This window comes from Terrapene carolina, unplaced genomic scaffold, assembly GCF_002925995.2.
Source record: "Terrapene carolina triunguis isolate 2854851 unplaced genomic scaffold, T_m_triunguis-2.0 Scaffold66, whole genome shotgun sequence".
Classification (NCBI taxonomy): Eukaryota; Metazoa; Chordata; order Testudines; family Emydidae; genus Terrapene; species Terrapene triunguis.
This window is the reverse complement of record NW_020664417.1, coordinates 27,474,801-27,485,894: the sequence shown is the minus strand read 5'-3', so window position 1 is coordinate 27,485,894 and position 11,094 is coordinate 27,474,801. Positions and strand designations below refer to the sequence as shown.

The following is an 11,094-nucleotide window of genomic DNA, read 5'->3' as shown; positions in this document are numbered from 1 at the left end:
TCACTTCTTCAGATGCAAGTCATCTGAAGAAGTGAGGTTCTTACCCACGAAAGCTTATGCTCCCAATACTTCTGTTAGTCTTAAAGGTGCCACAGGACCCTCTGTTGGATAATTTAGATATAACCCTTTACCCTTTACATTACATTAGTCAAAATATCAGACCGTGTCCACTGGACAATTGGCATATCTCCGGAAATTCACTACAAGTAAAATAATTTGACAAATGGTCCAAACGGAACCATAAATCCTTTTTCCTTTTAGACCCAGATGTTTTTCTCCTGGACTTTTGGTCACATAAATCCATTCATGCAGTAGCTGTGCATTTCATTTTATTACCTGGGGATGTCAAGCTCTAATTTGAACTAGAATCATTTTTTTATGAACAATTACCAAAAACTGAACTGACATTTCATTTGCAATCATATTAACCAAACATAAGGATAGTGATAAATTATGCTGCTTTTTCTTGATGGGTCCTCTGACATTGTGTGTTTGAGACTTCTGATTGATTGCTTTGATGAACTCATGTGTTACCTTTATATTTTGCCCCAACATAATTTTTTTCAGATCATTTCGTAATTAATATCAAATTTCCAGCACACACTACTAAACAGAATACTCTATTTCACCTTTGTCAATGAACTATTAGAAATGTGCTCAAAGACATTGCCCCAACTCAGCACAAAGCCATTCTTGCATTTAAAATGAAAGAAAAGAAGGAAACTGATTTTTGAATAAAATGTATTGGAGAGAAAATATCCCTGTTAAAATTACTCTATAGAACAATTCCAAGGCCTGTCTCCGCACCCTACCAGGTAAACTTAACATGAACTCTGCCACAAACACTTTTTAAAATGCAGGTACGTTGTAAGGACAGTACTATATAATTTATAATTGTGTTTTGCAAATATATATGGAGTAATACTCTACCTGGCAGTCATCCACTTTGGTTCTCATCACTCCTTTCATGTATTCCTTGTCCATGGTAGGGGAAACACCAAAACTGTTTCCCATACACAGTATCTCTGTTCTTCCATCAGGATATGTCACTTCCACAGAACCATTCAATATAACTGACCAGGAGTCCAGCTAGAAATCGAACAGTGCAGGATAGGTGAAAAGAACAATCACCTACTCACTTAGCATTTTAGCATGGTACTGTATAAACACTATTCCCAGAATTGCTTATACATTTTTAAAAAGTTAGTTTATTTTTAGCAACTATTTATGAAAACAAGAAAGGAGGAGGATGAACTAGTTTACCTGAAAAATTATAATTCCTTCCATTTCCTTAAGGAATCTAATATTTAGCCTTTAATAAACTCTTGGAATTATAAAACCTATACAATTCATAAAACCCTTGGCAGTATTTAAATCATACTGAAAGATCAAAAATAAAAAGCATTTGAAATCAGCTCTGATCATTAACAATACATGTGTTTGTATAGCCTTTATTGAGAAAATTTTCCTAAGTTCTATTGCATGTATCTTGTAAATTGATCTGGGTGTTTAAACTGAAAAATCATTTGCAAATTGAACTGAATAAAACCATAATCAACACAACACAAAAGAGGCATACAAACAAATTACTTCCTCGTGCTACTCTCCAGCAACTAGAAATTAATTTCCAAACTTCAAAAAAAACGTTTCCAGATTTTTTGACGTCTGCACAAACGAAGATTCAAAGCAAATTCCACTGACCTCTTCCCCATCATTTAGTACTATGGTTCCTGCCCTCTCCACAACTGCAAATACCATCACAGCACAAAGTTCTCTCCTCACTGACATTGTCATGTTGGCAAAAGCAGGCAACTGATGCATGAATTCCAATAGTTGTTCTGAAAGAGAAAAAAAGCCCACTGAGTCATACACATCAAAACAACAAAACTAGGTAAAGGCAGCTCTTCAGAGAAATGCTTTAGGGTTCTTTAAGTTAAACTACTGTACAATGCTGTCTGTATACCGATAAATAACACTGGTCTACAATTTTTGAGAAGTCGTCTGCTTCAGAGATAAAATGTGCTATTTATTATGTATTTTGATGTCCTGAATTCAAATATGACAATTAAAACAACTGATTGGCTACTGTTTCTAAGATATTTAAGTTTTTACATTTTATGTCTATGTATATTGTGTAGATAGTAGAGTTTTAATCATAAATTGTAAACCTAGGTCTTTTCATGTTTTTATGGTTGCTTTACATGATAATATTTCACCTGTCCTGTTTATGTAACACTTTAAAAATCAGCAAAAGGGTTATATAAATAAAATTTATTATGAAACAAAAGGCAAAAAACTATTCTGTACATAGTTTAGTCCTATTCAGTGTCTACTCGGCGCTTCTTGGCTTGTCTCTTGTATTCATTAAATGGAGCATCTCTTGTCACTGTCCAGCAATAGTCTGCAAGCATTGATGGGCTCCATTTGCCCTGATAGCATTTCTCCATTGTTGTAATGTCCTGGTGAAATCGCACGCCGTGCTCATCGCTCACTGCTCCACTGTTCGGTGGAAAAAAATCTAGATGAGAGTGCAAAAAATGTATCTTTGGTAACATGTTGCAACCAAGGCTTTTGTATGCCTTGAGGAGGTTTTCACCAATAACCTGTAGTTGTCTGCCTTGTTGTTTCCGAGAAAATTTATTGCCACTAACTGGAAGGCTTTCCATGCCGCCTTTTCCTTGCCACGCAGTGCATGGTCAAATGCATCATCTCGAAGAAGTTCACGAATCTGAGGACCAACAAAGACACCTTCCTTTATCTTAGCTTCACTTAACCTTGGAAATTTTCCACGGAGGTACTTGAAAGCTGCTTGTGTTTTGTCAATGGCCTTGACAAAGTTCTTCATCAGACCCAGCTTGATGTGTAAGGGTGGTAACAAAATCTTCCTTGATTCAACAAGTGGTGGATGCTGAACACTTTTCCTCCCAGGCTCCAATGACTGTCGGAGTGGCCAATCTTTCTTGATGTAGTGGGAATCTCTTGCACGACTATCCCATTCGCAGAGAAAACAGCAGTACTTTGTGTATCCAGTCTGCAGACCAAGCAAGAGAGCAACAACCTTCAAATCAACACAAAGCTGCCACTGATGTTGGTCATAGTTTATGCACCTCAAAAGTTGTTTCATGTTGTCATAGGTTTCCTTCATATGGACTGCATGACCAACTGGAATTGATGGCAAAACATTGCCATGATGCAGTAAAACAGCTTTAAGGCTCGTCTTCAATGAATCAATGAACAGTCTCCACTCATCTGCATTGTGAACGATGTTGAGGGCTGCCATCGCACCATCAATGTTGTTGCAGGCTACAAGATCACCTTCCATGAAGAAGAATGGGACAAGATCCTTTTGACGGTCACGGAACATGGAAACCCTAACATCACCTGCCAGGAGATTCCACTGCTGTAGTCTGGAGCCCAACAGCTCTGCCTTGGGTAGTTCCAAATCCCTGACAAGGTCATTCAGTTCACCTTGTGTTATGAGGTGTGGTTCAGAGGAGGAGGATGGGAGAAAATGTGGGTCCTGTGACATTGATGGTTCAGGACCAGAAGTTTCATCCTCTTCCTCTTCCTCGTCTGACTCAAGTGAGAATGATTCTGGTGCATCAGGAACCGGCAGTCCTTCTCCGTGGGGTACTGGGCGTATAGCTGATGGAATGTTTGGATAATGCACAGTCCACTTTTTCTTCTTTGACACACCTTTCCCAACTGGAGGCACCATGCAGAAGTAACAATTGCTGGTATGATCTGTTGGCTCTCTCCAAATCATTGGCACTGCAAAAGGCATAGATTTCCTTTTCCTGTTCAACCACTGGCGAAGATTTGTTGCACAAGTGCACCTCTTGTCCTGATCTCCAATTTTGCGGCCAAAATAAAGGTGATAGGCTTTCTTAACCATAGTGGTTATACTGCGCTTTTGTGATGCAAAAGTCACTTCACCACAAACATAGCAGAAGTTATCTGCACTGTTCACACAAGTACGAGGCATCTCTGCTCACTTTGGCTAAACAGAAATGTGTCCCTTTGCAAAATCAAACACTGACAAATAAGAGAGTACGACACTCTATGATTTCTAGAGCTGATATAGGGCAATTTGTTCAGCAGAGTGATGTAAGCTTCGTTATGATTGCATCATCCATGACTTCTAGGAATAACATGATGCAATTCATATCATGTATGACGCAATACCAGCTTCAGATTGCATCATTCATTGTTTTGCCTAAAAAGCAAGTACTGTCCAAACCCAGTCATAGATTTATTCATAGATCCAGTCAAAGATGTATTTTAGTCATTTCTGGTTTAAATTGAGATCCCTTCCCTTTATAACTCACTTATCCTCCGCCATTCCCAAGTCAAGGGTCATATATACCGACCCAATAGCATATCTTGAAAACTAGAGCCAATCAACAATTTTAAGCATCATTTTCATTCTCAGTGACCCAGAATTAGTAAAGTTTGACTACATTTATTTCAGAAGCATTTTGGCTGTAGAGCAGTGTAATGTACAGAGAGCTGTTATAATTACTTGGGTTTTTTTGGCGACAGACTAGCTTATTATAATATCAATGAAAGATCTGTAAAGTAAAAGCCAATATAATGAAAATATTGGAATGTAACCATGTGCCTTGAATACATCCAATGAAATCACAATGACTCCACAGAGTCATTGTAATAGTTCTATTAAAACCATGTTAGGTTCTTTTAATCAGAAGAAATTAAGTTTTACGAAGTATTTTTGTGGCAGTATCCTACACTTAAGCTGTCTACAGGACACTTGGATCCAAACAACAAAAAAGTATAATATATAACTAATATAAACCTAATGTCCAAATAAGGACATTTAAAGATATATTAAGGCAGGGGTGGGCAAACTTTCTGGCCAGAGGGCCACATCTAGGTATGGAAATTGTATGGCGGGCCATGAATGCTCACAAAATTGGAGGTTAGGATGCGGGGAGGGGGGGCGGGGAGAGGGGGCTCCGGCTGGGGTATGGACTCTGGGGTGGGGCTGGGGATGAGGGGTTGGGGGTGCAGGAGGGTGCTCCAGGCTGGGACCGAGGGGTTCAGAGGACAGGAGCGGGCTCAGTGCTGGGGCAGGAGGTTGGGGCACGGGAGGAGGTCAGGGGTGCAGGTTCCGGGCAGCACTTACCTCAAGCAGCTCCCAGAAGCAGCGGCATCTCTCTCCTCCGGCTCCTACACGGAGGCACAGCCAGGCAGCTCTGCACACTGCCTGCGCGGCCAATGGGAGCTGCAGGGGTGGCGCTTGGGACGGGGGCAGCATGTGGAGCCCCCTGGCTGCCCCTACGCATAGGAGCCGGGGGGGCACATGCCGCTGCTTCTGGGAGCCGCGCGGAGTGAGACAAGCCCTGGACCCTGCTCCCCGACTGGAGCAGGGCAAGCCCTAGACCCCGCTCCCTGGCAGGAGCTTGAGGGATTGATTAAAATGTCTGGAGGGGCCAGATACGGCCCCCGGGCCAGAGTTTGCCCACCCCTGTATTACGGTAATAAGATGAGAGACAATTTCATAAAAGCAGGCAAGTTCATATTTTTAACCTTAGACAGCCCTTTTGGGTTTAGATTTTACAATGATGTTTGCTATACAATCTCACACAATATAGAAATAGGACTCTGTTCAGAAGGACCAGTTAAAAGCATGGTTACAGTAATCTGAAGTGACTCTTTCAATGTCCTACACTTCATGTGTAATCAAGTTTTATCTGATCCCTTTATTAACAAAAGTAAGCCTGTACTCCTTTTTACTCCTGTTAGCACTGCTGAATCAACACAGACATGAGAGAGAGTTGGATTCTGTCTGATCTCAACAAACAATTCTGCTGAGGATTCACACATGTAGCACAAAATTCTGGTTTTAGCCACACCTAAGCAACCCCAATAAAGAGACAACATTTGAAGGAAATGGTCTTGCACAGGTATAACTAAGGGTAAAGAATCTGGCCTGAAATACTTGTGATAACACATGGGCGCTCCCAGAAGCACAGGGAAGATCGGACCCAACTCCACAAGTCTCCTCCAACTGCAGGAACCTCTGAAGCTACTGCCCAATCCCAGAGCGTCCTGAAGCAGGGGGAGGCACCCGGAGGTGGGTCTAGTCTTCCACCCCCCTTCTCCTCCCTCCAAGTGGCTCTGCAGGGGATGGACAAGTCCTGTTCCTCCCCAGTCCAGCCGGAGATAGTAGCCCCCTTTGGTGGGGCGCTCCTAGGAACAAGGGGACATCGGATTTCATAGGGAAGGGCTTAATTTCATGGTCCATGACGCATTTTTCATGGCTGTGAAATTGTTAGGGCCCTAATTGTGATCAACAGGAATTCATTTTCATTGACTTGATATGCAATTAGTATTTCCATTATTGTGACAATTTTTGTTAATTTCAAAATTCTCTAGAACTCTGTGAAAGCCTTTTCAGTCACCAGAGATTCTTACATGACACACAAGTCACTGGTGTCAAATTACAATCTGCAGTCTCTCAGCTCTAGCAGACTACAAGCATTAATATTCATCAATAGCACATTTATTTCCCCTTTTCTGTCGCACCCACCCTCTTTTTTCTTAAACAAGCCTCTGTAATATATTAACTTGTAGGGTTGCCAGGTGTCCGGTTTTCGACCAGACTGTCCGATCGAAAAGGTACCTGTACAGTGTCTGGTCAGATATACCGATCGGACACCAACAGTCTGGTTACCATGGGGGATTGGGAGAGGCACTTGGTCATCAACCCATGCCAGCCCCTGCTCTGCCAGGGCTACTTCCTACCTGCATCTGATGGGCAGACAGGCAATGGGGGAAATGGGGAGAGATGAGAAAGCCGGTGTGGGATCTTGGGGGAAGAGGTGGAGCGGGGTGTGTGTCTCCAGTTTTCAGACATTAGAAAGTTGGCAACCCTATACTTGGGAACCAATAGCTTAAAAAAAAAATCTAACAACAAATTCAAGAATCCCATTTGTACTATGGAAGAAGAGTATCTTAAATCATATCTTGCTATTTTCAAAACCTTGTGCTCCAACTGAATGTTTGCTTCTCTTTTAGGTTAATAGTATATTTTTGTGACATTAATTTTCAACCTAAAATCTATATCATGTCAGTGGTGTATCTAGTTTAAAATTAAATTGAGTTGCTTCATTAATTTTGTTTTCAGCTTAACTGTTATTGTTAGCATGATTATTTATTCTAGTTATCCAAATGTAACCTGTAAAATCAGTCATTTGGTATTTTAAACAATTAATTATTTCACATGAAGTTAGATATTTGTTACACAGATTCACTCTATTAAATTTGGGACTGAGAAACAAGTTAGAACATGTTAAATAATATTAGAGTGCCCTGAGGCTCAATTTCCCACTCCCTCCTGCTAGTTTTCATGCCAACTTACCAATGTCATCATCTGTCCTGTCTATTGGGTCTTTCTCCAGGCAGTCTCTAACAATATCCCTGCTCATCAGAGGGTCTGACGCCCTCTCAATGTCTTCTTCATCATCATCATCCTCAGAATCCACTGCAGTCTCTGGTAACCCACTCAGATCCATATCACCAGCCTCACTTTCTGTGGCCTAAATACACACACAGATAATTCAAATTAAAACATTCAGATGTGTCCTCTAAAGCCATTCTTTTCCACTTAAAATATGTAAATGAAGTGAATTTTACTCTGCTTTGTGGAAGATCAACAAGTCAATTTGACATACCACTTTTTGTTCTGATTTTTTCCTTCACTATATTTCTAAAAAAGGAAGACAGTAATTTTTTGAAACAGAATGTCTTTGGCAAGATTTAAGATTGGTCTGAATAAAGAACACATTCATATAAACATGTTATGTGCATTTTTAGGAAGCAGGTCTAAGGAGAAGAAGAGGACAATTTAAATTCACTAGGCCAGTTCTTTACAAAATGACTAAAAATGTAAGTTGTTAAATAAAACTAATATTAGAGATCTCCAAAAATTAGTGTTTGCAGGAACCTATCAATGTGGTATAAGTAATACTGTCATTAGTTCACAGAGAATATTGGTATCAACCAGTACTATCAAAATACCACTAAAGACTAAAATGGCTACTGTCTGTCTACATAGAAACTGCGTAAAAAAGCTCAGCTATGAAGTGGTGAAGCTAAGGTTTTTATTTATAAGTATAAAGGCATACGAATTTACAGTGTGGAAAACATGTGAAGTCAGTGCTGGAGCACCACAGAGGGAATACACAGAATATCTGCCAAATGTAATCTGCTTTAGATCCTATGAAAATGAACAAAAATCCAGCCAACACACAACTCGAGGTCATTAGTATAGGACCTAGAGGTAAATACATTTTAATTATTCAATTTTAAGACTAAACATTTAATAAATCCCATAAACATATTTGCCTGTCATTTCAGATTGAGCTGCTTTTTTCTCAGAACTTGATTTAATGCCACAGCAGCTGCTAAACCTCGCTTACTGTGATTTTTTTTTAAGAAACATAAGCTGCTAATGAGAATATTCTAAGCCACTGCTTCCCAAATCAGCACTCTCCGCCCCAAAGGAGTGTCAATTTCAGAGATTCTGGAGGTCAACAGCACAGTCAAATGCATTAAAAAAAAAAAAAAAAAGAATCTGGACACAGCAGACTTTATAGTTGTGATTCTCAAAAACCATCTCTTGTGCAAACAATGGGCTATACATTGGAAAGCACTGAAACTGTGCTCCAAAAACAGCAAAAGGGAAGACAGCACATAGCTGCCAAAGACATAAACTTATGTTTGTCTTCTATAGCATCCTCACCTTTATGTCTATGTGGTTTTTTTTAACTATTTATTACAAACAGTATCTTCTTTGATAAAATATAAAGTAAAATAAAATCATTTTTACTTAATTTCCCTCTCTTCTGATAAAAAAAATCAGTCTTGGTTTAGTGAGACTGCCGAGTATAAACCAACGGTACATTTTAAAATGGCAGCCAGGTGGCTCAACAGCTTGTTACACAACTCTGTAAGAACCTCTGATTCTGAAAGTGTCAATTCCGGTTACTGAGCCACTGACTAATTAATTGGTCTGATTTGCAAATCATGATATTGCTAGCAATTGTCATTCCCACTGGTCAGGACAAGGTTATGTTTTCCAAAAAGCATCATGGTTGACATGGATGCTAAATTTCAGTTAACTCTATTATACTAAAACAGAGAAACAGGAAATATTTTGTTACTAATTGATTATTTAAAACCCCTAATATCACTGTAATAATAAAAAAGCAACTGATTTTTGATGGATCACATGGTGATCCAGCCAAGGGAACAGTGAATAACAGAGGACTGTCTCTTTTATCATTTAATTCAGGGGTGGGCAAACTGCAGCCCGGGGGCCCCATCTGGTCCCCCAGATGTTTTAATCCAGCCCTCAAGCTCCCGCCAGGGAGTGAGGTCCGGGGCTTGCCTCAACCGTGCGGCTCCCGGAAGCAGCAGCATATGCCCCCTCTGGCTCCTATGCGTAGGGGCAGCCAGGGGCCTCCGCATGCTGTCCCCGCCCCAAGCACCGCCCCTGCAGCTCCCATTTGCCGCACAGGCAGTGCGCAGAGCCGCCTGGCTGCGCCTCCGTTTAGGAGTCAGAGGAGAGACATGCCACTGCTTCTGGGAGCTGCTTGAGGTAAGCGCTGCCCAGAACCTGCAGCCCTGACCCCCTCCCACGCCCCAATCTCCTGCCCCAGCCCTGAGCCCGCTCCCACCCTCTGAACCCCTCGGTCCCAGCCTGGAGCACCCTCCTGCACCCCTCATCCCCAGCTCCAACCCCAGAGCACATAGCCCCAGCTGGAGCCCTCCCCCCCGCACCCTAACCTCCAATTTTCTGAGCATTCATGACCCGCCATACAATTTCCATACCCAGATGTGGCCCTCGGGCCAAAAAGTTTGCCCACTCCTGATTTAATTGTTTTGCTGTCTTAAGATTGTATTTAAAAAAAAAAATAGCAGTTTTACCTGCTTTTTTCTTAGCTAAAACTATTGTGATGGACATAAATCTCTCAGGCCATGATATCCCCTTTTTACTGGAGAACTCTGTCATCCTTTGGAGGATTGTGAATATGACACCGTTTTTGGCTGACAGCCTATTGGGGAGGGATAGGATGATCAAATTCAATTTTTAAAACTCAGTAACACTGTGCTCAATTAGCAGCTGGAAGATTTGCGACTCAGATTTGAGCTATGTCACAATCCCGCTCCTCAAATAGAGAGTAATAAGGACCTGATATTTCTAATATAAAAACAAGCAGGTAAGTGAGGTCATAATTTTCATAAACCACAAAGGAGCTGTAAAGTGATTACTTAAAATTATATTTCTTCTCTTAGTAATTCTACTGATATTTGTCTTCTTAGGTTAGTCAGACAACAGGCTTGGTTCTGTTCTCTGAAAAGCAGGTGTTTACTGAATATTACAATTTAGCAGAAGTGAAGAAGTTAGATAACAGGAAAGGTCTTTTTTTTTTTTTTTTTTTTAAAGCGTGTCATCAGTACATGGAATAAATCGCAGCAATCATTAAGGAACTGAAATCATTATAATATAGGAAGACACTGGAAAACTGGATTTTTAGCTTTCCAAAGAGGCATAATGGATTCATTTCCAATCCTGATGGTCAAGAGGTATGAGGCCTACAAGGAAAGTAATTGTGATTACTACCTTGAATACCCCCTTTGAAGGAAAGTTATTTACCTTATTATAACTGGAGTTCTTCAAGATGTGTAGTCCCTATGGGGGTACACAGGAACTCTAAGCACCTGAGACTGAGAAGTTATTGCAAGCCACTTCTGCTGGACCACACCTGCACATTCATTATCATTGTGCTCCACATCGAAGGTATCAGGGGCAGGGCTGACTAAAAGCCTCTCCAGTTCCTTCTCTACCACAAATCTTGTCATGATCCAAAGCAGAGGGAAGAAGGTCGAGCAGCTGAATGCAGACAGGGACCATACTTCTGGAAGAACTCCAGTTACTTTAAGGCAAGTAACTTCCCTTTCTTCTACGAGTACTGGTTCCTATGTATATTCCACTGTGGGTGACTCACAACAAGCACTCAGGGGAGGAGGGCATGATAATGAAGTTTATAGAGCTGCTTTAGAACC

At 40.9% G+C, this 11,094-nt stretch overlaps 1 protein-coding gene across 5 annotated transcripts in view; it reads right to left on the bottom strand.

The window, feature by feature from the left end:
* RAPGEF2 (Rap guanine nucleotide exchange factor 2) overlaps positions 1-7,558 on the bottom strand; it is a 57,518-nt gene extending 49,960 nt beyond the window's left edge. For all 5 annotated transcript variants that reach the window (XM_026647871.2, XM_029910627.1, XM_029910628.1 and 2 more), the window contains exons 1-3: positions 7,385-7,558; positions 1,702-1,838; positions 931-1,089 (exon numbers count right to left, since the gene is read on the bottom strand). In XM_026647871.2, coding sequence (XP_026503656.1) covers positions 931-1,089; positions 1,702-1,838; positions 7,385-7,538 — 450 coding nt within the window. In that variant the 5' untranslated portion in view covers positions 7,539-7,558. The remainder of the gene's footprint in view (positions 1-930; positions 1,090-1,701; positions 1,839-7,384) is intronic.
* Positions 7,559-11,094: the final 3,536 nt, after the last annotated feature.